The sequence below is a fragment of the Pollicipes pollicipes genome, unplaced genomic scaffold (genome assembly GCF_011947565.3).
Source record: "Pollicipes pollicipes isolate AB1234 unplaced genomic scaffold, Ppol_2.1 Scaffold_5724;HRSCAF=6776_pilon_pilon_pilon, whole genome shotgun sequence".
Lineage (NCBI taxonomy): Eukaryota > Metazoa > Arthropoda > Thecostraca > Pollicipedomorpha > Pollicipedidae > Pollicipes > Pollicipes pollicipes.
In genome coordinates this window covers 33,983,089-34,010,563 of record NW_023596746.1, presented here as the reverse complement: position 1 = coordinate 34,010,563, position 27,475 = coordinate 33,983,089, and the positions used below count along the sequence as shown (strand labels likewise).

General features: G+C 54.5%; 2 protein-coding genes across 2 annotated transcripts; one reads left to right on the top strand and one right to left on the bottom strand.

Annotated features, from left to right (window-relative positions):
* Window positions 1-3,644: 3,644 nt before the first annotated feature.
* Window positions 3,645-14,518, bottom strand: LOC119103919 (putative isocitrate dehydrogenase [NAD] subunit alpha, mitochondrial). Its single transcript, XM_037227617.1, has 6 exons — window positions 14,370-14,518; window positions 9,322-9,450; window positions 8,844-9,016; window positions 8,345-8,608; window positions 7,841-8,090; window positions 3,645-4,174 (listed from the first exon to the last, which is right to left on the bottom strand). Exons 1-6 carry the CDS (start codon window positions 14,394-14,396, stop codon window positions 3,950-3,952), a joined length of 1,068 nt encoding a protein of 355 aa, XP_037083512.1. The 5' UTR covers window positions 14,397-14,518; the 3' UTR covers window positions 3,645-3,949.
* Window positions 14,519-15,020: 502 nt separating this feature from the next.
* Window positions 15,021-27,255, top strand: LOC119103673 (eukaryotic translation initiation factor 3 subunit J). Its single transcript, XM_037227291.1, has 7 exons — window positions 15,021-15,244; window positions 16,588-16,670; window positions 22,019-22,123; window positions 23,442-23,589; window positions 24,842-25,012; window positions 26,184-26,302; window positions 26,661-27,255. The coding sequence occupies exons 1-7, from the start codon at window positions 15,226-15,228 to the stop codon at window positions 26,694-26,696; spliced, it is 681 nt and encodes a 226-aa protein (XP_037083186.1). The 5' UTR covers window positions 15,021-15,225; the 3' UTR covers window positions 26,697-27,255.
* Window positions 27,256-27,475: the final 220 nt, after the last annotated feature.

Below are 27,475 nucleotides of genomic sequence, written 5' to 3'. Positions count from 1 at the left end.
ACACTAAGCGCAAACGAAGTCAGGTGTTGCCTGCAATGTTCTCCCGTCATCATGCCGGTTTCGGGTCGTAAATCGGCGTCATCGCACAAGACACTGTCCGACCCTTAGTCTCGCTGTGACATCGAGACTTCATGCGATGGAGCCACTGGCCTCGGCCCCATCGCGGGCAAAGCGTCCCGACCACTTAGCCTCTGACCTGCTCAGGTCGCGCCGGCCGCCGCTCGAGGCGGGCGCGTCCGACCCCGACCGAGGTCATCGGGCCGGTCCCCGGGGCTGGCGGCGCGCGGCCCGGTCGCCGGACCGTGCCTGGATCGGTAGTTCCTCGCCCATTCGGCGCCGACCCCGGCTTTATTGGCCGTGCCGCCCGAGCCGAATGGGCGCAGAAGCCGGACGCGACGAACGGCGGCGCGAGGCCTGATGAGCGGCGCACCCGACCCGGCCTGTCCCAGCCGAGGCCTGATGAGCCGCGCACCCGACCCGGCCTGTCCTAGCCGAGGCCTGATGAGCCGCGCACCCGACCCGGCCTGTCCCGGCCGAGGCCTGATGAGCGGCGCACCCGACCCGGCCTGTCCCAGCCAAGGCCTGATGAGCGGCGCACCCGACCCGGCCTGTCCCGGCCGAGGCCTGATGAACGGCGCACCCCACCCGGCCTGTCCCAGCCGAGGCCTGATGAGCCGCGCACCCGACCCGGCCTGTTCCAGCCGAGGCCTGATGAGCGGCGCACCCGACCCGGCCTGTCCCAGCCAAGGCCTGATGAGCGGCGCACCCGACCCGGCCTGTCCCGGCCGAGGCCTGATGAACGGCGCACCCGACCCGGCCTGTCCCGGCCGAGGCCCGATAAGCGCCATACCCGACCCGGCCTGCTCCAGCCGAGGCCTCATAAGCCGCGCACCCGACGCAGCCTGTCCCGGCCGAGGCCCCACGAGCGGCTCACCCGACCCGGCAGCCCGGCGCGGCGCGCTGGTGTTGACTCACACCGGCGCCTACGAACGCGGCTCGCGGATCGGAGTCGGTGACGAGAGGTCGGTCAAGCTTGCAATGTGTCTGGGAGTAGCGACGTCAGGAGCCCCACGGCGAGGGGACCGCCGCGAGGCGCCGGCCGACATAGCGGGGGGCGGCGGTGGGACCCCGCCCCGCCGAACTACCGCGGCCCGTCAGCGGCGCCGGCACCGCAAAGGCCACGTCCGGCGGTGTACCGCATAGCGACGCGCCACCGCTGCAATGTGGCGTGTTTGACTGTCTCGGCCCACCCGCTTAATGAACAATGGACCGAGCCCGGCATTTTGGCGGCGGCGCCGCGCGCCGGCCGCTGTCCAAACGGGCGCTGTTTAACGAGCGCGGCAATACTGGCGGAACTCGGACGTTTACGACGGCCGGCGTCAGGGACGGCACCACCGATCGCGGACAAAGTGGGGGAATGGAGCAAACAGTCGGCGGCGCTTGTCACACGACTGCCATATCAGCCGGCCAAAGATGAGGGATCGGCTCAGGCTCCGACAGTGAGCTGGTGAACTCTGACATTTGACGTGTCGGAAGGAAAACAAGTCCCAGCCACCAAATGACTGTTTAATCGGTTTTCCGTATCAGACATAGAGCGCAGTGATTTGGTATAGAGCAGAGGCTGGCTGCACAGACACCAAACGACTGTTGGACACGCCGAGCGCACGTGCCCGCCCGGTTCGTGCAAGTGGACGTCGGTCGGCTTCTGTAGTTAAACTGGCGACTTCAAGGCCCAAATGCCTCGTATGTCCTGGGATATCATGTGCAAAAACAGCACGCCATTGTCTGAAAGCATGCCTTGGCTGCTGGCAGGAGCATGGTACCACGCATAATTAATGCACCACAGCTATCCAAATGACCTGTTCAAACTTTAAAACGAATTCATCGTCAAGCCAAGGACTTCGGTCACGAATCACCTCACAGGACCATAATCTCAGCTCTTTCTGTCACTTGTAGCGGTCAAGCTCCGGCGTACAAAAGCAGATACAAGTCCTCTGGCCGTAGGTTCGCGGACAAAACGAACGGATAGTGAAATAAGTGATGAATACGATGACATATAGATGAATATTGCATAATTATTCAAAGCGCTACATGACATTCTGATTTGTTAAAAACAAGTACTGATTGGTCTATTTATACTCATAGTAAAAGTACAAATACCGACATTAAGCGGTGCTGGGGGACTATTGCCTCAAACCGAGATCAACATTGACACATTTTTAGTTTTCAAGCGAACTAGAACAACTCTCCGAATGCCAACGGCGACGGTACGTATCTGAAATCGATCCTGCGCGCTACAGTATTCATGCGTCGATCTAAAAGCAGAGCCACGCGAGCCTGAGAACCAACGAGCCATCCGCCGCGCCGCGCTCATCAGTATGCGAGTACGTGCACCGGCCGCGGATCACCTCCAAAGATCCGGCACATGTTCTCCGGAACGACGCGATCTCCCCCCCCCCCCCCTCCCCTCCAGCCGGTCCGGGCGCGGCAGACGCCTCGCCTATCGCGTGTTGCTGCCACGGAGCGCGTTCAGCACCAGCGTTAGTATCGGCCGGCCGGGCATCCCGTGCCGTTCGCCGGTAGCGACCTCCAAGACGCAGTCCTCCCACGAACGCAGTGTATTCACACCGTCCACGTAACAACCACCGGGCACACGAGCGCGCACTGCCGAGGGCGTGACCGTGGTCACAGAGCAGTCCTCACACGCACCACACGCCAGGCGACAGCCGGCCGACGCCCACATATGGTGGGAGCGCGCGCTGAAAACCGCGCCAATACGACGGCGGACGGCGCGCGGGATGGCCGAAAACGGCGCGAACAGAGACCAGTCGAGCTCAACAAATACTGCTTGATGGAATCAGACAACGCCAGACGCTGGGTGTGGAGGCGAACACAGATGAACAAGAAATGCGGGAATGGCGAGAGAGGGAGAGGAGAGGAGAACGAGAGAGCGGAAATAGATGAAAGGCGAGGAAAAAGGAGAAGGACGATAACAGGCAAGAAAAGACGGGAGTGCAAGACAGAGAGCGAAAGCTAGAGGGCGAGAGCGAGAGAGAGAGAGAGAGAGAGGGAGAGAGCGAGTTATATATATATATATATATATATATATATATATATATATAGATATAGATAATATAAAAGAAAATATGACAGAGACAAGGAAGGGATCCCGTCTGCCACTGCTGTGGCGGCGATACGACAAACGGTGTCCTGCCGCCTCCGTGCCCGTGGCGCGGCGGCCGGCCAGCCGGGCCGCTCGGTCCGCGCGCGCCAGCCATGAGGCCGCCGGCGGCCGGAGACGGAGCACTGGGCGAAACAATCGGCCGGGTGAGAGAGGCGGCGCGGCGCCGGCCCAGCCGGCACGATAGACGGCCCGGCAGGCCGACCGACGAGGTGACGGGGAGGGGGGGGGAGGAGATGGGCTCCCGGCGGCTGCCTGACGCCGACACCGTCGGCGCGCTCTCCAGATGAGCGCAATTCCGCTCGCCTCCTGTTGACACCGACAACAGCCCGAGTGTTGACTAAATAGATTGCACTATGCAGACGCCGGTGGTGGCGGCGGCGGCGGCGGCGGCGGCAGACCTCCGGCCTCCACGAGCTGGCGCGGCTGGCCGAAGGCACCCCGCGCGTCGCCGGCGTCACCCTCCCAGACTGCCGGCTCGCTGAGTGGGGGGTGGGGGAGGTGGGGTGGAGGATGGGGAGGAGTAAAACCGAGCAACGGCGTCATCTCGGGCCAGCCGCGCGAAACGCCGTAATAAATAGCGCGGCAAGCGACCGCATGGGGAGCGGCGCGGCAACGGTCAGACGGCGAACTGTCCTAAGCCGTGGAGACGTGGCCACTGTTGCGACGGGAGACTGATTGAATTGCACTGAGTTGATCTGTCTTCACTCGGGTTGCTACCTGCAGCACTACGGCGCCGCCTGCGGGCGACACCGGCAGTCGCGCTTCCTACAGCTTGTCGCAGATGGCGTTGGTGAACTCGGAGCACTTGGCCGAGCCGCCCAGGTCGCCGGTGCGGTAGCGGCCCTCTCGGATGACGTCGAAGCAGGCCGTCTCGATGCGGTCGCCGAGGTCGGTCAGCTCCATGTGTCTGAGCATCATGACGGCCGAGAGGAGCAGCGCCGTCGGGTTGGCCAGGTCCTGGCCAGCGATGTCCGGCGCCGTGCCGTGCACCTGGCGGGCCCGGGGCAAGGCGGGTCAGGGGGAGGGGGGGGGGGGGGCGCCGACGCTTGACGCGCCGCAGCATGTCTGATCGTCCCGCGGCAGGTCAGGTCAAGCCGGGTCATGGAGGGCCGGGTCCGGCTGCGGCAGGTCGGATTAGGCCGAGGCAGGTCAGGTTTCTGCAAGGTCAGGTCACAGTGGGATCAGAGCACCGCACGTGGCGCCTCCAATCCCAGGGTACGCAGCACCGCCTCAGTAGTCTCATCCAACGTGGGGATCGAGCGTCGGATGGGACAGCCCAGCGCGTGGCCTTTCGCAGAGTCAACTATTCGCATTGACCGCGGGCGTTACATGAATCGACGTCAACATAAAGAATATCACTTACGGAGACTTACGTCTGAGATTAGCAACTTGGTAACCTCCGGCCGGAACAATGCTTGCGAAGTAATGACGCCGTTTTTACTGTGACGCCTGGCCTAAAGTTGGCCTGGCCACCAACTGTCATCCAGCAGGTCCGCAACCAAAACCGAAACTCACAGGTCTGACCCCCCATCCGGGTGGAATGGCTGATATACTAGTTTGAACTATGAATAAAAGCAGGTAGGCGAGAACGTGACGACCTTCAATTGAGAGGATTATAAAGGTCACGGGCAGCGTGACTGCCACCGGCTGATAAGTTTTCGACGCGTGCGCCTGATATGGTAATGCGCGTCGTACTATTTAATAAGCTTTGGAGCGGGGATGAAAACACATCTGGCAGAGACCCTCAACACATCTGGCAGAGTGTGACACATCTGTGTGCCTCGCGACGTGCTTTTTAGAGCCTTGCTGGCAGTATGTGTGTGTGTGTGTGTGTGTGTGTGTGTGTGTGTGTGTGTGTGTGTGTGTGTGTGTGTGTGTGTGTGTGTGTGTGTGTGTGTGTGTGTGTGTGTGTGTGTGTGTGTGTGTGTGTGTGTGTGTGTGTGTGTGTGTGTGTGTGTGTGTGTGTGTGTGTGTGTGTGTGTGCGCGTGTGCGTGTGCGTGTGCGTGTGCGTGTGCGTGTGCGTGCGCGCGCGCGCGCGCGCGCGTGCGTGCGTGCGTGCGTGCGTGCGTGTGTGTGTGTGTGTGTGTGCGTGCGTGCGTGCGTGCGTGCGTGCGTGCGTGCGTGCGTGCGTGCGTGCGTGCGTGTGTGTGTGCGTGCGTGCGTGTGCATGTGCGTGTGCGTGTGTATGTGTGCGTGTGTATATAGTATACGTGTACGTAGTGTGTAGTAGTGTCCGTGTGTAGTACTTTTCCGACTGAATTGCGATGGCAGATTCGCGCCAAGTGTTCCAAAAAAACACAGGGTGAAGGATCCATTTAAGTACAGTTCACTAGGTGAAAACGCGGTGGGACCTCTTCGGACTAAGAGGAGGAACACTTCATATTTCGGGGCTGGCCAAGTCGTGACTGAACGCAAGCTCTGGATGTAACCGAGAGGAGGCACCCGCGTCACCTGGGACTCGGAGGTGCAGACGATTTGCAATGTTTCGTTGAACTTATGAGCGCTAACGTGGTGTTTATGAAATCGCAAAATCTGTCACGCACTTGACAGTGTTTTCAAGTTCATGTCCGAAAGCAAACTCGGCTGTTCAGTGCTTAAGAGGATTGACGGACGATTTTGACATAAAAACAGATGAAACAGATGACGAGCTTGGCTTGGTCGATGTTACCAGGAAGCATCCGGGCATGATTGGGTAGCATATCATAAAGCAGCTAGGGCCATACTAAGGACCATTTGCACTGGGCTTCTTTAAGCCGGAGGCCAACTACGAGCACTAGCCTGCCTGCCCTACAAAAAGTTTCGTGACGCCAGCGCCGACTCCGTCTTCGCAAAATTCGGCAGGAACTATTGATCCAGCATCTCTTGATTACGTTTCCACGTTTTCAAAATGCAGCGCAGCAAGTGCTGAAAAACGACAATCCGCGACGTATTTGTGTAACCCAGTCTTCAATCCAAAAGCAAAGGGGCTTTAATGGTACACCTCCACACCGCAACATTATCATCACTGAACGTGAAGATCGCGGATGCAAGATCATGTGGTTTCAGGGCCAAGGGAGGTCATGGGATGACCTCGGGTGACCTCATACTACCCGTGGAGGTTAACAGTGGAGTAACTTGACTTGTACCAGCTCTCTTCCGCGGACACATGCAAAGCTTCGCACGCACGGGGAAAACGTGACTTGACCTGGCTGGACCATCCGCACAGGTCAACCGCGCAAGACGACGCAAACTGACCCGGGCCAAAGCTGTAGACCGCCTTCCTTCTTCTTCGCTACAGTATATCACGTACGCATTAGGGGGACTGGGTCGTGCGTGGCCAAATTCGCACCAGACGCCCCACAGGCCGGTGAAGAAGGCGAAACGCCGAAACGCCGAGCGTCGGTAGACGTCGAACCGGTCCCACGGAGAGCGCCCCATCGCGCGCGCGCGCTCGGCATGCACCTCCCGCACGGTCGGCACGCTCGAGAGCGGACCGCCGCCGGCCGATCTACAGACGGCGAGCAGACTTGGGCCGGTCGTGACCACGTGCACGGCTATTGATCGCCGCCGGCGGGCTCGCTGCCCTGCAATGGTCGATTGCCGACCGGCGGGGGGCCGGACGGGCGCGGACCGGGCCGGCGGCGTCTCGCGCCCCGCCCGCGCATGGTGGCCACCTCAGCCGGCAGCCGACGAATGTGGCGCAGCGCATGCCGCCCATTTTGCACGGAGCTGATGGTGATTCTGCCCGGAGCGTCCGCCGTCGAATTCCGACGAGGCGTGCAACAAATGCGTCGCATTTGTCGTGCGGTGTTCTTCGGAACAATTAATTAGCGAAGTGTGGTGTCTGGAAAGCAGGACCCCGAGCCCCTCACGTCCCAGTGCTAATATCCGAATGGAGGCGTTCTACAAAACCCCATTAACAGCGGCCGGCGCGTCCGGGTACCTCACACGTCCAAACGGATCATTCCGCCTAATGGATCGCGCCAGGTTCACGGGGCATAGCCGCTACTGGGGCGATCACGCGGGCTGTCGCCGCATTTCAGTTTCGCTGATGGCCCACAAGGTGACGTCCCAATCGCTATCGCCAGCCATGAAGCATGGTGTGCGATAACCGGTGCGGAATGACGCCAGGAAAGGCAATTCTGGCCAACATGCGCGGTGCTAAGGAATGCTTGTTATATTCTGTCGTCTGCGCTTACAAAAGCTTAATCACCACTTACTGTCCCTCAAGCAACCGATCCGACTGGGCAGCCCAGCGTTCTGCCAATTACAACGCGGTCGCAACCTCGCTCTCCCGGCGGAGCTCGATCTCGCGAGTAAGGATCGTCCCTCCACGAGCTCCACCTAGCTACCAATGAGGCTAACTTAACCAAATGTCCGACGCAGGCCAAAGGGAGGTCCCTCCAGTGTCTGATTGACTTCCAAAGCTCACGCGGATTGCGGTAGAGCATGCCTTAAGCTTTGCCCTAAAATGGACATGAAAACTGATGGCATTCCTAAATGTAGAATACAACCAGCTGTGGAAGCAAAGTAAGAGATTCAAAATTTTGCGACACGTGCGCATGTTTGCACGGCGACGGCATCCACCGCCTCATCCATATGTTCCGCCGATAACTCATTCACCTTTCGCACACGACCCGGCCGGCGGCAGCACTTGCAATTCAAGCTTCACTCACCGACTCAAAGATGGCGCCACCCATGCCGACGTTGCCGCTGGGCGTGACGCCCAGTCCTCCGACCAGGCCCGCGCACAGGTCGGACAGGATGTCGCCGTACAGGTTGGGCATGACGAGCACGTCGTACTGCGACGGGTCCTGCACCATGTTGAGGCACACCGTGTCCAGGTAGCGCTCCTCGAACTTAATGTCCGGGTTCTGTTCGGCCACCACCCGGCAGCAGTTCAGGAACGTGCCATCCGACAGGCGCCTGACGGGGGAGGGAGGGGGAGGGGTGGGTTGTAGGTCGCGTCAACGACGGCAGGTCAGTCGAGGCGAACGGACACGCGCGTGCGCAAGTCTGCGAGCGCACTGCGCTACAAGCGTGAGCGCGATGACAATATTTCTTCATCTAACGCACGAGGTTTGCCCTACGCGACCTGTGCCCTACGCGGTATGTGCTAACGCTGAACCCGACCTGAAAAAGCGAGCGCGGTATTTTCCACAGGCGGATGGAGGACTCACATGATGTTGGCCTTGTGGACAGCCGTGACCTTGCTGCGGCCGTTGGCCTTGGCGTAGTTGAAGGCGAACTCTGCGACGCGCATGGAGGCGGGCTCGGTGATTAGCTTGATGCTCTGGACCACGCCCGGCACGATCTCGTGCTCGATGCCCGAGTACTCGCCCTCAGTGTTTTCTCGGATGGTGACCAAATCCACGTCCTTGTACAGCGTCTCGTAGCCGTCGATGGAGCGGCACGGGCGTACATTCGCGTACAGGTTAAACTCCCTGGGGGCGAGGGGAGGGGTCAGGCGGCCGGTTAACGACGAGTTCGATGGATGTCGACGCGCACGACACAAGCCAAGCGAAAACAGCTGAATGCTGCGCTTCCATCTTCAAACAGCACTGCAGTCTCGGCCACCACGCGGTAGCGCTGTACCATGACACGAACCAGAAAACCATGGCACCGCCCGAACAAAAGCGGGCAATGCGGACGCGTGCGTGCCGCCATCGTGGCACTCACTTGCGCAGAGCCAGGTTCAGCGACCTGTGCCCCTTGCCGACGGGTGTCATCAGCGGCCCCTTCAGGCCGATCTTGTTCTTGTTGACCGAGTCGATGGCCGACTGGGGGATGCCGAAGATGCCGTCTGGACCGCGGACCGGCGTCACGTCCACCGACTCCCAGTCCACCGGCACCTGGGAGCGGGCGAGCGGACGTGTCACGGGACGGGTCGGTCGGGCCGCACGCGCCCGCGCCGTGCCAGCGGTCGGCCGGTGGGAGACGGCGGTCTGCGTTAACACACGCCATTGTTTCAGTCGTGGCCGAGGAACGGGCACAGCAGTCACGACATCGATGTGCCCTTCGGTGCAGCACGAGCACTCTGCTGAGCACCAGCACTGTGCTGAGACAGGCATCAAACTAAAGACCGGCCCGTCACTGGCTCCCGCCGTGGAGAACTGCATCCCAGCCGGCGGCGCCAGCTGGCCGCAGGCGCACTGACCCCGGCCGAGGCGAATATCTGCTGGACGGCGGAGCTGATCTCCGGCCCGATGCCGTCGCCCGGGATCAGCGTGACGGTCCGCTTGGCCGTGGACAGCTGACGGCGGCCAGCGTGGCGCAGGGGCGCCGTCTGAAACACGACCGGGGGTGTGGCGCCATTCATGCACAGATTATCTGGTGACAGTACACCCATGAACACACGAACATGGCCTGTACAGAGCTGGGAAGAATTGACGGAATAAAATGGCCAAGATGTGATTATTTTTACCTTGATGATCCTGTGCAACACCTGATGTGGGGTGGTGCGAGTGAGGTGATATAAGGATGCATCATTATCATGTGACTGGTGCCAGGACGTAACTGGGTGAAACCGGACATCTGCAGGCTGTCAGTGGAACCAAATGTCAGCAAAACGCTCGCGCCAGCTCCCGCTGCTTGCGCTGAACACGTAAACCAGCGGTACACAACCGTGCGCTGAACCGCAAGACTTTTATTGTTCGCATTGCAAAATGTTTGATGCGTTATTCAGTGCTGTAAATAAAGTAAAATTACCATGCAGTGCAAAATGTTGGATGGTATGCACAGTTCTGATCCATCTCAATCAGAACAGCAGGAAAGGTTACTAGTAAATGGAAAATATACATCAGATCGTCAGGAAACTTTTGGAGACCTCCCTGCCACGACATCGTAAGTTCAGTTGCCCCATTTGGGACAGGACTGGACCATCCTAAATATTTTGCTGACTGGCACCTTTTGCAGACTGGGACACAGGTTAATGAAAGATTGGGAGACTTCATCATATGGGAGCAAGATGCATTTGAACTGGGCTTCAGGCTTGCCTGTGCTGACCATTGAAGCTAAGTATGTATGCATGCATGTATGTATGTATGTATGTATGTATGTATGTATGTATGTATGTATGTATGTATGTACGTATGTATGTATGTATGTACGTACGTATGTTTGTATGCATGTATGTATGTATGTATGTATGTATGTATGCATGTATGTATGTATGTATGTATGTATGTATGTATGTATGTATGTATGTATGTATGTACGTACGTACGTATGTGTGTATGTATGTATGTATGTATGTATGTATGTATGTATGTATGTATGTATGTATGTATGTATGTATGTATGCATGTATGTACGTATGTATGTATGTATGTATGTATGTATGTATGTATGTATGTATGTATGTATGTATGTATGTATGTATGTATGTATGTATGTATGTATGTATGTATGTATGTATGCATGTATGTATGTATGTATGTATGTATGTATGTATGTATGCATGTATGTATGTATGTATGTATGTATGTATGCATGTATGTTAGTGTCTGCATATTTTAAATCTTGAAATCAAAAGTGCCCAAATCTTGACTTAATACAAGAAAAAAGACAGCAAAGCATTTCTTTTGGCCCATTCTTGAACTGAGTTTTGCTCCAGTTCTGAATAAGCACAACCCAGGAAGGAAGCAGTTGATGCACAAGGCTGAAAGTACATCTCAGAAGATCACAAGCAATGAAGCCCCTGCTATATATATATATATATATATATATATATATATATATATATATATATATATATATATATACATATATATATATATATATATATATACATGTTTTAATGGATAAAAGTTGTGCACTGCTGTTGGAAAACATCTTTTGGTATGGAGAACACAAATGAAGCATGACTAATTAAAGTAAGACAGAATCCTATTTCCACTTCGATACATATAAGATACACTCATAATGAGACACTGCAAAGACACAGTGAGAGCAGTATTGCCACAATCACATCAATAGTGTTCACTGCCCAACACCTAATAGTTCAAGTGTTTTACATTTCAGTTCATTTACAAATGTACGTGCCCATTGAAAGAATCATATCTATCAACCTTGACCGCGTTTACAATCATCCCGAAATTCCTCCTCTCAAAATATCAAAATGCCTTCTTGAACAATAACTACAAGCCTGTACGTTGGAAGTTCCTTGCCGCGGGCCTGACAAACGAGTGCATTACCAAATTGGGGGTGTTGTGATGGGCTCACCTCTAGGACCTTTATTCACTAATTTCTTTACGGGACATGTAAGACCTGACAAACTACAAAATGACGACATAAGACCGGGCATTTGCTGCCGATATGTAAACGACATCTTTGTGAAAGTTACAGACATCAACGAACTAGGACGTCTCAAAAACACCTTTGAAGAGTAGTCTGGCCCCAAATTTTAAAAAAACTTAGTGTGCAAAACATAACACCCTTTCTCCACGCGATTGTTGGTGGACAAGAACAGCGATTTCAAACCAATGTATACCGAAAACAGACTAACAACGGACGGTGCTTAAATGCTGACAGTGAGTGTCCTCGACGCTACAAAATTAGCGTCATAAGGTCCTTCATTAAATGTGCACTTAAACACTGCCCTGATTGGACAGGACTGCATTCAGAATTTATAAGAATCTGACAGATCTTGGTGAACAACGGGTTTTTTCAACTTCTGACGTTGAATACGAAATAGACCAAGACAAGATATCCAGCCAACCGTCAAACTGTATTATCAAGATCAAATGACATATGCCCTCAAACCAGACGAAAAAGCTTTACGGGAATTGTTGACATGTTAAAGGCCTGACCTGTCAACATGTTGAAGGCAAAAATGACCACAAAACAGACATCATCATTCATTATTGTAATGACAAAATACTTTTGCTACCAGAAACAGCCCAGGCAAACCCGACAAACTAAAATGCGCCAATGTAGTCTGTCATTTCAAATGCAACATCGAATGCTGCAAACTTTGTTCCATACACTATATCGGTGTGACCATAACGACACTCTTTCGACGCCTGACAATGCACATACATGACGGGGCACCTCTGGATCACATGCGACATGAAACGGACAGGACATTGACATGACAACAACTGACAGACAACACCGATATTTTACGAACATGCAATGATAGAAGACACCTTCAAATTTGGGAAAGTATATTCACCAACAAACTCTCTATGGCCCTAAACAGACAAATAAGTTATTGCACATCACTTGAACTACTAGGTGGTAGGCAGTGAGCACTATTCATGTGATTATGGCAATAGTGCTCTCATTGTGTCTTTGTAGTGTTCCCATCACAGGTGTGTCTTATGTGTATCAAAGTGGAAATACAGTTCTGTCTTACTTCATTTTGTCATGCTTCATTTGTGTTCTCTGTACCAAAAGATGTCTTGAAATATATATATATATATATGCATGCATGCATGCATGCGTGCGTGCGTGCGTGCGTGCGTGCGTGCGTGCGTGCGTGCGTGCGTGCGTGCGTGCGTGCGTGCATGTGTGTGTGTGTGTGTGTGTGTGTAATCATCCTCTTTTATCCATGCTTAGAAATGCCACCACTTCAGTTAGATTCCCCACTTTTGCTTCCTGTATCTGAATGCATCAACTGGGTGAGAGGGTTTCATGTGCTACAACAAAAACTCCTACATTAAGTGCAAAGGCATATCAGTTATTACTTAAACACAACTTTTCTTCCATTGCAATGACTTATGTGAAACATAAGTGATACAGCAAAGACTTTTGGTCAAGTCTTTACCAGATAATTAATGACTGGTATATGTTTTTGCAGTATAAGCTTTGCCATGTTATTATTAATGTTGTGTCTAAGTTTTTCAGCACAAGCAGCATTACATATAAGCAATGGCTATATATGCATTTGCTTGCAAGTAATGAAGAGCATTAATTTTTGAAGCATTATTTTATTTGTGCAGGGCTCATGCTGTGCACAAGTTTTCATGGTAGAGGTTATGTTATGCATGATAAAAGACAGTGTAAGTTTCTAAGAAGATGCAATGATGTGTGTGAAATATAAATTTTGTTGTGTGCACTCATGTTGTGCATAATTCTTAGCAGTACAAGTAATGTTGTGCCTAAGTTAAGTCAGTGCAAGTTTTTTATGTAAGAAGTAATGTTTTGCGTAACTGGCATATAGCACTTCTGTTGGTAGTAGCTTTTGCTCTAGCGCTAGTGTCATGATACAAACATTTACTGGTTGTATGGAGGCAGGCTAGGCGAGCCCTCAGATCTCTCCTGGGTGCATTACTGCCAGTTTGCAAAAGGTTACAGGCAGCCTACAAGATCCTTGAGATGCTTAGGGCTGGGGATGTTGGGGCCATGCTGGTGAAGGTGTGGTCTCCAACATGCTCCTGATGATCTAATTTGCATGTCTTCTGCATTACCTCTCTGGCTATGGTTGCAGTAAAACCCTTAATGGTATGGGGGTGACTCAGAAGGTGGGAGAACCAAACTTTTTCTGCTTCCTGATAATGATGGTACATATGTATTGTCATAGGATTTATATCTAACTTGTATGAAAACTGAGAGGCCATGGACTTCAGGTCCTGCCACCTGCTCCATTTTTTTCACTTGACCCACCAAAATTGGTAGAATTTATTGGTTGCTATGGTTAGCCAACAAAATGGTAGATAATTCCAAATCTTTAAACTTTCTATAATAAAATAACTGACCCAGCCAAATACTCAGGCATCCCACTTGTGGATTATTGTGCCAGCATATATGTTGTGCCAGCAGCACTGCACATTTTCTGCTTCTGCCCAAACTCTGTCTGAGCTTGATACCTGCTCTGAGGTGCCATAACCTTCCTCAAAATAATGTGTGCTATTGTAATAAAGGAGATCCTGCCCCCAAAATTTAGGAAACTACAAAAAATAATGCACCTCAACCTCACCCGCCCGAACAAGCACTCATCAATATCCATCATGCTCTGAAGACTGGACCCAGGCTTAGAGACCTTGAAAAGACAGATTGAACATTTTTTAATGTGTTGCTTGAGCTTCAAGAAGTCATTTTGCACAATTTTGGATTCAGTTTAATTCATTGTGATTGGGATTCAAAATCAGTTCCATTAAAAGTGCAGCAGGCAACAGAACTTTGACTCATTTCATTACTTATATTTTCATGCCATGTCTCAAACATCCAGCAATGGTTTCGAAACCCCAACCCATTCCTTACCAGCGTCCTAAAAACCGAACTTGCCATTTTACAGCACAGATGAAGTCCTCAAATCAATCCAAGTCAGACTGAACTTTGTCAAGTATTGTACTTGCAAAAAAAGCGGCCCTAATTCTACGCGGCCTGTGCAGTGATGAAAGCTAGAGGGGCCAGGCACGCGGCTGAGCAGATAAGTGCGCCAGAAAAGTATTTTGCAATTCATTATTGTAACAATATTGATAGGTGTGGACATTTTTCGTCATACTTTGTAATATGGGGTTCTTTTGCTGAAGAAACGGATAAAGTAATGTGGGTTTCCAACTTTTAAAAAGTTAAAACATATTTTTCATATTAATTTTGAACATCCTTTCCAATTTTCGTCAGACAATATACGAGAATATTATGATTTGAATGTATTTGGCATCAACCTTGTAAAGTATGGCCATCATAATGGCCATCTCTACAGCTGAAAAATAGTAATGCTATTTGGCTGCAGGCCATTTGGAAATTATCTGAGCTATGGAACCATATCATTGTAATTTCGCTCAGGAATGCAATATTGCATCTTTCTAAAAAAATTATTTATGAAAAGGGTAAGAAAAGACGATATGATGTAATAGTTATTCACTATCTGTGCCCCATGTCGCGGCAAATCTGGCGCGAAACCTCGAGGTGACTCACATGATACATGTTTCCAGAGCCCGGTGCGTGGTTCCATGCTGGGTGAATAGAAAGTGTGATTCACCTCCTCGTTCTTTAGTGACGTACGGTGTTCGGTGGGAGGCTTAGCTACCAGTGTCATTTACGTCGACAAGGCTTGGCGATCGTATCCAATTGGATTTGGCCCCATTCAAGTTTCAAGTTCTACAGCTTCAAAATGTCGGACGACGAATGGGGTAAGGAGTAGGCTCGTCTAATAGGTCATGACATGTTCACAGTCCACCCACGGGCCTGTCATCTTGTAACAAACAATTATCCAATGAATTCACTACTGGGGAAGGGATGGTTGGGGATTGTGCAACCATTGTCATTGAGAGATGGTCACTTTGTGTATTTGCTGGATGTGCTCAACTTGTGAACTGAGCATCATGAGGCATTTTATTGGTATGTCCAGTTTCAACCAGTTACATTCCATCATGATGTTTCAGTGAATGTATATCATATTAATATTACACTTGATCTTAAAGGTATATTTCTTAACATCTGAATGTCATAATCTTTCTACACTATTTCCATATGGTGAGAATATGCTTTCCAGATAAGTGGGTGAGCACGCAAAATATGACACATGCCAAATCACATTGGGATGTGGGAGTGAACATTAAATGTGGGATACTTTTGGAATGTTGGGCTAAACATTCCTGAATTGGTGCTGCTCATGTCACATTCATGCCCAGGCTGAAAAAATCCATCCATGGTACCAGACACCCTAGTGACACTTGTGCTAAACCTCTTGCTTGTTTTTGTTCAACTCAGACCAGGTCAAATCATGCTGAATTTTAAGTATAATTTTGTGTGGAAAGTGTTGACAAGTGAGATATTTTTGTTAAAAATTACCTTTGCAACATAACTCCTTGAGATGTGGGTTCTCTGCACTGATATTGGTGGTGACCATGCATTGAATTCTGAGCAGGTGGATAACAGTGTGTGTGCTCTAAAATTATTGCTTGTATGCTGCAATACCTGTCCTATTCAGCTTAATATGTATTTTTTGTAGTCTGGCCTCAATTTTATTTGGACATAATATCCTAGATTTTAGCACTTTTTGCTGTACCTGAGCATGTCACGCTGGATTTTGGCAATGGCATGTTTTTGTGGGTCATTAAGGGAGCAGAACCTGCCTAAAAGAAGTATCTTGCTGTCTATTCATGGTAAAATTCAGTCTTCTAACACACTGTTTATTCCATTGCCGATGTTGCTTTCAGCATTTTAAGTAATTTATCTTCTTTGGCATCATAACCTGCATGTATGCTTTGGTTTTGCTATCTGATGTTCAATAAAGGTAGACATTTAAAGTAGGTCCCAGATGATGGTAGTATTTGGTTTGAGATGATGGTGCAGTAATGGTTAGGTACTGTAATAGATAGATACATTTTACATACAAGAAGTAGGAAATTGGAGGTGTTGTTGCTGTGATTTCAGTAGGTGAAAGCTATATCAGCTAAGAGCTCATATCTGATTGTTAAGAATGAATGCCTCTCTCACAATATGCTCTCTTTAACTATGTCACATCTTGCAGATGCTGAGGACTTCAAACCCAAAACATTTGGTATGGCTACCACAGACAAATGGGCAGGAGAGGATGAAGATGAAGATGCTCCAGTGAGTTGACAGTGGGCAGAACCCATTGCCCAAAGCCTGTAGCTAATAGAATGCCAGTCAATAGTCATGCAAATGGCCATTCAAATACCTGCTCTGCCCTCAGCCCAACCTAAGCTAACAGCTTTAGCCTGCCCCTGTCATAAAGTGTCTGCCTCCCAGACTACCATTGGTTGTGTGGGACAGTTCTAGTTGGTTTGGTGTGCACTATTGGCAGCTGGCCAGAAGAGTCCAGCTGTTTGCAGCAGCCACTCAAGGTCAGATGTGTGCAGCAGGCTCAGTGGTCTAAACAGCAGCCACAGGATTCTCTCAGTGGACTGAAATTGCATTATGCAACTGAATCCAGGATCATGCAACAGCCTTTTCATAGTGTTCGCTCTGATCCCCAAAATCTATGCAATTAAGATTTTGGGACTAAGTGCCTAAATATGTTTTGGAAGCTGGTACAATGATTCTGTGCTTTTCCCATGCATGTATGTTACAACAAGCCTATAGTTTTGAAACCTTGAAAACTTATACTGGATACAAGCAAGGAATATATCAGGCTCCTGGGTTTTTGGCATTACAAGCTTGAAATGGTGATGCTTGGGAAGTTAAGCAGTTCAAGCACATGAACCTAAGTACAGTGAACTGAGAGAGTTTCATGTTGCTCTGACTCACATGCAGCTACGAAGATTTAACCATAGCAAACAACCATAGGAAAACCTAATTGCATATTGAAGTTACCTTTGTTCATTTGTTTATTTCAGACATAAGCATTTCACAAGCAAAAGCCCAATTACACAAGCAGTCAGGTTTTAAATACAAGCAGTCCAGTTTTTAAAAAAAAACTTTTTGACCATCATACTATGGTAGGGCCTATTTTAAAAGAAAATCGCTGAGGAATCGGCCGGTTGAATTCCGGGTAACATGAACATGGAACATGTATGCATATCTTACATATGTGCACATATTCTTGCCATCAACACACGTGATGGCAAGGGTCAAGGATCCTTGTTAGGACCAAGCTGTTTGTGTCCCCGAGGACGTTCTGCCCGCGCAGGATACCGTTCCACACACCGTTCAGTGATTTCTCTCATTCCGCTTACATTTCGCATCCACCTCTCGACGCCGCTCGTTTCGCGCAGCTTATGCTATTGACATGAAGAGTCAGCGGGACAGAGCCAGCCCTCGGCGGCCATCGGTGCGGCCATCAGGCGGGCGAGACGCCGCGGCGCGGCCGGCACCAGCCCGCCGCCTCGTGGCCGTACACCTGGCGCAGCACGAGCGCGCGCGCCGGCGCGTACGCCACCGCCACGGCGTACAGCAGCGCCAGCAGCGGGCCGCCGAGCGGCGCCACGCCGGCTAGCTGCAGCGTCAGGCCGACCAGCTGCGGCAGCTGCGTGGCCGGCAGCGCGCACAGCAGGCGCGCGTGGCCGGCGCGCAGCCGGCGCGCGGCGCCGTCGGCCGGCGCGCGCCACAGCAGCGCCAGGCCGGCCAGCGGCGCGGCGACGGCGCACAGCAGCGCCGTGGCCAGCACCAGCGCCCAGCCGGCGCCGGCGCGACCGGCGCAGGGACGGGCCGGTGTCCGTGTGATGAGGGCGCTGGGAGGCGGCGTACGCAGGGCCAGCCCGTCCGGCGCCCCGGCGGCGGCGACGGCAGCGGTTGGGGTAGCGTCGGACGCCGGCGGCGGTGGCGGCGGGCCTGCGGGAGGCGTCGGTACGTCCGGGCCGCCGGCGGGAGGCGTGGAGGCGTCCGGGACAAGTGCCTGGGAGATGATCTGCTCCCCGACGGTTGGGGCCGTGCTGGGTTCGGCTGGGTTGGGCTCGGGATCCGCTGACGTCACTGGTTGGCCCGGCTCGGGATTGGTGGTAACCGGCGGTTGCACGGACAGGTCCGAACCGGCTGTGGCTTCGGCTGTTTCCGTAGAGGCAGTCGCTGCCGTCGTGGCTGATTCTGGCGCTGCTGGCTCGGTGTCTGCGGAGCTGTCGCCTGTCGGGGTGGCCGATGTCTGTGACGGCAGAGTCGGTGCTCTCGTGAGGCTTGCGGTCGTCCCGTCTTGCACCGGCACCGAAGTCCCAAGAGGACCAGAAGTATCTGCGTCATCGTCGGGGGTGACTGTGGTGCTCTCGATCGCGTGTCCGACGCCGTTGTCCGGTCCTGTCGCTGTTTCCGCTGCTTCCGCCGACTGCCCCTCGTCGACGCCCTCCGCTCCGTTCTCGGCTCCGACACCAGCTCCTCCCTCGCCGACGCCTCCCTCCGCTCCGTCCTCGGCTCCGACACCGGCTCCCTCCTCGCCGTCGCCTCCTTCCGCTCCGTTCTCGGCTCCGACATCGGCTCCTCCCTCGCCGACGCCTCCCTCCGCTCCATCCTCGGCTCCGACACCGGCTCCCCCCTCGCCTACGCCTCCCTCCGCTCCGTCCTCGGGTGCGGCACTGGCTGCTCCCTCGCCGTCGCCTCCCTCCGCCCCGTCCGCAGCTTCTGCCTCACCAGCTCCCCCGGATGCGTCGTCGGCCGGCCGGCCTCCGACGCTCAAGCTGGGCCGAGACGCGCCAGTCCTCCTGCAGTCGCAGCCGCAGGCCGGCGCCGTCGGCGGCCGCCTCCAGCGTGACGGCCACGGCGCGCAGGCTGTGGCGCCGGCCGCCGGACGTCAGCCGCCGCAGCCGCCGCAGCCAGACGAGCACGGCGTCGGCGCTCTGCTCGGCCGACGTCGTCTCCAGCACGCCAGGGATGCGGATGGTGACACTGACGTTGCTGGTGTCGCCGGCGGACAGGTGGTCCGGCACCCCCGGGTCTGGGAGAGGTGGGGCCGGCTCCTGGACGGGCTCTGGTTGCCCGCTGGTGTACTGGTCGCCCTCTGAAGGGCGGCGGAGACGGGTCAGATGCCGCCGTTCTCCCGATCCCCCTCCCCCCTCCCCGTCTGCGCGAGCGCTTGACAGGTGTGGGGTTGTTTGTCTTCGGACTAGTTAGATGTACATTAGGTGCGACAGTACACTTCATCATTGAATGCTGTATTGGCATTGATTGCACAGGTGTGACACGGGCGTGTTGACTTAGCTGCCGTGGTCTCAGTTTCAGTCAGCTGTTTCCACCTCTGTTTTGAAATGAACCATATTGAACCGCCTTTGAACTCAGCCATGACTTGCAAACCAGCTCAGCGTCAACTCAACTTTCGTGAACCTGGACCCAGGGCATGATTGCATAAAACGAAAGAACCAGCGTACGAACTTTTGATTTGCGTCTTTTGAACTCAGGCACCATACAGAACTTGGTCCCCTCGAAGTGTCTTATTTATCCCGACTCCAAAATCAAGAGAATAAGGAAAATCGTTTTGTTTCCCTTTTGTGTACTTAAATGACGCATTTGGGAATTGCCTATCCTTCCAGTTCGTATGCTTACACGGCCCAATTGAGAAATGCCTTTGCTTCCGGTTTGTGTGCTTACACGACGCCATTGAGACAAGTATGTTTGTATTTTCGCTCAGAAACTGGGCTGCGCCGCGCGCTATGAACTCACCTGGCCGAAAGCCTGGTCCACCCGCCTCGTACACCGGCTTGCTGGGCCGTTGTGCCGGCTGAATTGGCCCTTCCGCCGGCCGAACTCCCGCCTGGCCTGGCCCGCCCGTTGTTCCAACTCCCGCGTGACCCGGGCGGGCGGCAGGTATGGGTCCGCCGAGCGGCGGCCGCGGCGCGCTCGGCCGCCAGCTGCCCTCGGGGAAGTGCACGAACCCGCCGTCGTGCGGCGCCACCGGTCGGAAGACGGCCGCGTGCGTGCGCCGGTTGAACCTGTTGACGGCATCGAGGATGAGGCGCAGGGATTGGCGCACCACTGCCCGGTTGGGCGCCAGCGGCTGGTCGCCGTGCAGGGAGGAGATGTTCCTGCCGTACTTGTACAGCAGGTGGATGAAGTAGACGTCCTTCAGCACGTCAGAGGGGTCGAACGGCGTGTCTGCTGGTGGCAGGGAGGGCAAGAGCTGCCGACCGAAGGCCGGCGGCTTCGGGCCTGGCAGGTAGTCTCTCAGGCGCGCCACGTCGGTGGCCGTCAACGCCGGGAACGGGGTGCCCTGGGGCTGCAGCGCAGATAATGGCAGGTTGGTGGTGGACCTGTTAATAGCTGGAGATGTGATCGCGAGCAGGCCGCCGTTGGTCTTCCGCACTCCTCGAATGGATCGCGCATGCGCCAGCGCCTTCTCTGCGACGTGATTGGCTTCGCCTGTGCCGACGACATTGTCTGCAAACCACCTGCTTCTCTTGTCGTTGGGTCTGCGCTGCTGTCGCCGCCGGTTGATCTCCGTCATCGCCGCCGCCCGAGGTCCGGTCCCCTCCGGCACGGTCTCGGCGGCCGGTGCCGGCGGCGGCAGCGCGGTCGCCGGAGCCTGCTCAGCGCCCGTCCGCCACTGCTGGTGCGTGAAGGCGACGCTGACGGCCAGCGGCGCCAGCAGCGCGGCGGCGGTGACTGCGGCGGCGGCCAGCCGGCGGCGGCGCGGCGTCGCCGGCCAGCGCGCCAGCATCACGCCACCCAGCAGCGAGAGGGCGGCGGCCGGCACGGGCAGCAGCGCGGCGCCGCAGACGACCAGCGCGGCTGGCAGCGGCGTGGCGCCGGCGGCGGCGGCGGCCAGCAGCGCCGCTGCCGCCGCCTCCAGCAGGCAGGCGGCCGCCGCCGGCGTCGCCTGCGCGTCGCGCCGCAGCCAGCCGGCCGTCCAGAGGTTGAGCAGGAGCGCGGCGGCGGCGGCGGCCACCACGGCCGCGGCGGAGGCGGCGTCCAGCGGCACCGGCAAACAGGACATGGCCGCGCGCGACGGGCGCCGCCGGCGATCTGGGGCCGCCGGCCGCCGCCGCCAGCAGGGCCGGCCGTATGCGGGCCGCCCGCATGCCCCCGGACCGTAGCTCCACCACCGGATTGGCATCGACGTCCTTGGCCTAGTGGTGGAGGAGTTTCTTCGGTCGGAGGGAGCGGTGTTTTGAGTTGAGCTGGGACGACTGCATGCAGATTGTGGCGTGATGTTCTGACCTGGCGTATTCGGCACGCGGGTGAATGTTTTCTAGGATACAGGCTACAAAACTGTGGCGGCCACCACGGGATTTCTGGAAGTCCGTTTTGTGCTGTTGTATAGCCGTATGCATATTGCCTTAGTCAGATAATGCGGGTCTGAAAGTTCGATAGGCACCATTTGGCGTCGTGTGGGATTGTATTTGCTGTTCATTTATCATTGCCTCAGTTTTCGCCTATTGGTTTGGAACTTCATTCGACTTTTTAGTGGTGGTTTTGGTCTCATCTCCGCTGCGGCCGGCGTGTTTCGAGGCTCACCGGGTGTTTCGGAGTCGGACCAGATCGGTCTGATTCGCCGCTGATGCTATGACTGATGACCGCAGGATGACTGGGAGGCGGCGGACGACGAGGACAAGCCTGCCGCCGTCGTGGAGGAGGCGCCAAAGAAGAAGAAGCTGACACTGGCTGAGCGGATAGCTGAGAAGGAGGTGCGTGCCGTCAGCGATGCGCGTCACTGGTGGGGAACGTGCGCGCTCCATGGAATTCATGCCCGTTCACAAAACGGCTCGCTGCTGTTCAAGAGACGCAACTGAACGGAACGGGTCGATGTGGCGCTTTCGTTCTGTCATTTACTGTTCCGTCGGAAGTAGCGGTACAGACTTGCATGGACAGGCCCAAGGCTCTCAGAATATGAGGGGCGTTTGTGACCCGACGCTCAGTGCAAGTGCAGTCTATCTTGCAGTGTGATTCCAGGAGGTAACCAGTAGCGACGATCGTGAGCCGTCTTCGCGATGCCCTTCCCCCTAACATTGGCTGGCTTGGGGGCGATGCGGACGGACCGGTCGGCAATGGTTCACTGAGGCTCATGCCGGGATGGGTCGGTCGCATGGATGCCTTGTAATGCAGAGGTGGCCAGCGTGTTGAATACCCCGTTGACTTTGCTTCCTGGATATGATCGTGTGCCATCAACCCAGACATTGCCTTGCTCTTTGATGATTGGTGGGAACAAAAGTCACAGTTTCTTCTGCGGTAGGGAAAATGTAGTTTCACACTCACAACGGGCTGGAGTGGGCATCCTGGTTGAGTGTGTTTCTTATTTAGTGATTTATGAACGTCTAGTCGTGTGCTGATGAGACACGCTGGAAGCCTAGTAGCGCCCCAACGCGGACGGGATGCGCCCTGGTGAGTGGGTCGTCCACTGACACCGTCCGCTGACCCCGTTCCCCGACCCCGTCCGCTGACCTCGTCCCTTGACACCGTCCCCTGACACCGTCCACTGACAACGTCCCCTGACATTCTGCCCCGAAACCGTCCGCTGACCCCGTTCCCGATCCCGTCCGCTGACCTCGTCCCTTGACACCGTCCCCTGACACCGTCCACTGACAACGTCCCCTGACACTCTGCCCCGAAACCGTCCCCTGACCCCGTTCCCGATCCCGTCCGCTGACCTCGTCCCCTGACACCGTCCACTGACAACGTCCCCTGACACTCTGCCCCGACACCGTCCCCTGACCCCGTTCCCGATCCCGTCCGCTGACCTCGTCCCCTGACACCGTCCCCTGACACCGTCCCCTGGCACCGTGCACTGACAACGTCCCCTAACACCGTCCGCTGACCTCGTCCCTTGACGCCGTCCCCTGACACCGTCCTCTGACACCGTCCTCTGACACTGTCCCCTGACACTGTCGCCCGACACCGTGCCCTGACCCCGTTCCCCGACCCCGCCCGCTGACCTCGTCCCCTGACACCGCCCCTGACGCCGCCCCCTGACACCGCTCCCTGACACCGTCCCCTCGTGTTCGACAGGAGAAGCGACGAGAGGACCTGGAGCGGCGGAAGCGGGAGGAGGAGGAGGCGGCAAAAAAGCTGACGCCGGAGGAGCGTCTGGCCGAGAAGGCACGCGCGCTCAAGATGCAGGAGGACGCCGACCTGGAGGTTGCCATGGAGACATTCGGTACGTCGCTGGACACGCAGAACCGGCGTCTGATCGCCCCCGAGATAATTAGTTGTGTGCTTGTGCGCCTTGGTGTGAACTGATTCAAGGCAACTGATTCCTGACCGATTTTAGATGGAATAACCGTGGACAGATGATTTTTGGAGATATATGGAGTTACTGTTCGTATGTCACAAGCATTTTTCGATCTAGGCAGAGCATTGCGTTGGGTCATATAGGATATTGGGATGTTAAATATATAACCATAACATTTCAAATATATGTGCGCGCATTTCATGCTTTTCACGTCATTTTTAGGTGGTCTATGGCTGCTTATTGCCTTCTTTCTTAATATAAATGAAAACGTGCATATGCGTACGAATCTGACAAGTTGTGTGATCCCTTATTTTGTCGGTCATGCCCTGAAAATCGGGATGTGTCAAAAATATTTTCACAAGCACTGCAGCCCATACGTAGCTGAGATAAGCCCCGTGGTATGTGGATATTGTGTGACTAGGCACGCTGCGATAGTCCCTTCGAAAATATGTAACAGTTGCGCAAAGAAATGAAAGATGTTGCAACTTTGGTGGCGCATGCGCAGTCCCTAGCTTATATCAGCTAGTACTGTAGGTCATAAAGCTGTCAGTTGACCTGCCAGCTTCACAACTTTGAGGCATGCTTCACAAGCAACTGGGAACTTTGATTTTTCGCGCATGCCACTTTTCTTCTGTGCCACCTTGAATCAAACCACTTGCGAGCCGAACACAATGTGAATTATAGATACCATATGCGACTCCAAACCAAACCAGTGATTACCAAGCTTGACGTCTTCGTGAAGCGGTTCTTACCGAGCTGGGGATAATGGTATCGCTCTGTATGTAGCGTGAAATCGGTCTTGTGCGTTCGTTTTAACTGGGATGTGCGCGACGACGGCGAGAGGGCTCTGCAGTTTGTCAGGTGCGTGTTCCAGCGAGGGACGGCCACGCTTCTCCACGCGCCTGATCGCCTTTCAGAACTGGTATTTTGGCAGTCGTCCCGAATGACATGTTTGCTTTCGGGGAAAAACGACCCCCCCCCCCCCTCGACGTGATCAAGTGCCAAGTATCATGTGTTAAACGCATTGTAACATCCGCAGTCACGTTGCCGTTTTGCACCAATCTCAGTGAACACGGCCAGACGTCAGATACATGGCCTGGATCCGGCATGATCCCGTGTGCAGAGAGCGCCAGTTGTGGTCTACAGATTGGTGACTGATTTCGCTGAATGCCCCTAGGCGTGAGCAAGAGCGACCTACCGTCCGATTCGCCGCTGGACGCCACGCCCACCGACAAGGAGTCGTTCGAAGCCTACCGGACGGCGCTGGTGGAGAAGCTGCGCTCGCTCGAGTCGTCCGTTCTGTATACCGGCTTCCTGGAGGAGCTGGTGCGCGACCTCTGCTGGAACCGTGAGTGCTCTCCCCCTCGACCTCTGCTGGAACCGTGAGTGCCCGCCCCCTTGACCTCTGTTGGAACCGTGAGTGTCCGCCCATTCTATATGTGCTGGAACCGTGAGTGCCCTCCCCCTTGACCTCTGTTGGAACCGTGAGTGTCCACCCATTCGATATCTGCTCGAACTGTGAGTGTCCGCCCCCTTGATCTCTGCTGGAACCGTGAGTGCCCTCCCCCCTGATCTCTGCTGGAACCGTGAGTGCCCGCCCCCTCGATCTCTGCTGGAACTGTGAGTGCCCGCCCCCGAATCTCTGCTGGAACCGTGAGTGCCCGCCCCCTCGACCTCTGCTGGAACCGCGACTCAGCCCCACCTCTGCTGGAGCCGTATGGGCTGCCCTCTGAGCGATGTCCGTGCGGTCAGTGGGGGCGCTGTCTGCTGCAGCCAGCCTGGCCGAACACACAGTTCAGCCGTTGCGTGTTGCGTGTGATGTGTGGCGGTGCGGTGTGATGGCGTTTGTTGCCTGCGTCACAGGGCTCGGCATTTTGTCTCGCACTTCTCTTGTCTATATGGACGCGGAAGGTGCCGTTCAGCCCGCCCTAGCAGAATGAGCGACATCGCTTACGTGTTGGTCACTTTCATTGTGGGATTGCTCATGTCCCGGTGGTTGTTGGCAGCCGTCACGTACCGTGGCCTTGGGCTACCGCAGCCACCCATTTGAGAAACCAGTGTACCCTCCGGCATGAGACAGGGAGGGCTCATAGGAGTTTGAGCGTGCGAGCGACTTGCTGTGGCGTGTGCCACAGTATTGGTGCGGCGACGGGCGCTGGTGTCCATGATACCGGGACGGCGGGGACGCTGGTGTCCATGATACTGGGACGGCGGGGACGCTGGTGTCCATGATACCGGGACGGCGGGGACGCTGGTGTCCACGGTACTGGGACGGCGGGGACGCAGGTGTCCACAGTACTGGGACGGCGGAGACGCAGGTGTCCACGGTACTGGGACGGCGGGGACGCAGGTGTCCATGATACTGGGACGGCGGGGACGCAGGTGTCCATGATACCGGGACGGCGGGGACGCTGGTGTCCACGGTACTGGAGCGGCGGCGGACGCTTGTGTCCACGGTACTGGGGCGCCGGCGGGCGCTGGTGTCCAGTTCTGAACCACCTGTGTGCCCTGCCTTCCAGTGGACTCTGATGACGTGAAGAAGGTCAGCACGTCACTCAATGCACTCTACAACGACAAGGTCAAGAGCAAACAGGGCAAGAGTAAAAAGGGCAAGAAGGGTGCCTCAATCAAGGTTGAGGTGAGTCGCTACGCTTGCCCGTAGTACGTGCAGCACCGAATGCATTTGTTTGGAAAATAAGTTCATATATTGCAATCGGTCGGTTGTGATTGGTTGCCCTTTATGAGACAATATCGCGTATCCGGACGAGGGCAAGTTATTGCAGTGTTCTTATAAGCAGTGCTATGAAGTTTGCCTTTTTCTACGTGGGATTCGTCCTTTCTCGTTCCAGTCAGTCACTGGGTTTGGTATGGTCTTGGGTTGAGTAAAATACGAGAATAGGCTGACAAATGCCGCTTTCGCTGTAGTCGGTTGGTGGGCGCCTGGTGGCATCACCTGTAACTCGGCGGGAGAGTAACAGATGGCGCTCGCTTTTCAGAAATCTGCATACGACGACTATGAGGACTTCATTTAAAACCACCAACACCCTAGCACGTTTTTCATTGTCGAGAAGAATTTATCGAACGCTGCCGTATGATAAATTGAATGTCACTCGATATAACAGAATTTGTATGCCAGTGAGATGTTCGCCCTCGGAGTGAGGGCAGGACGGCTGGTGTTCCGCGGCTGCGACGCCTCTGAGGGCCTTGAAGCTGGTAGCGGGGTCGCTACTGGTGTTTATTCAATCGCGAATTGGTCTTGTTGATGCTTGCTTGTACCGATTCGTTGACGCCCTGCTTTGACTCATTCCCCCCCCCCCCCCTCCTAAACTTCTCGTCTGATTTCTTCTCTGATTGAACCTGTATGGTTGCAGCTTTGTGGAACTACTTTTTTGTGTGAGGTGTTACAATAACGCCGTATCTATAGCATGTATCATAATACTTTAAACTCCGTTGTTCCGGCCCGCAAGTCCTCATCAGACTAGTGCTGTTTATGATGCAAACAGCCGTTGGATAGACATTGCTTACACTGGCGATGCTGATTCGGTGGTTGAGGGTGGTTTTTAATATTTTTCAATAAAGTGGAAGAGGGCGTTTGGAAAGAATGTGATGTTGAAGGACCGGCTGTTCCGAGTCGTCTATTTTACACGTTCTTCTTGTTTTTAGTTCATTCCAGCGCTCCCTATATCACGTAGTTCACGATGGTGTCAAAAAGACGTTAGAAACGCGCTCGATATCGTTAAATGAGGGTCCCTGGCTCAAACGACACGTGTGTAACGGCGCACAATCGCTATACTGCTTCAGTGGCTGACCA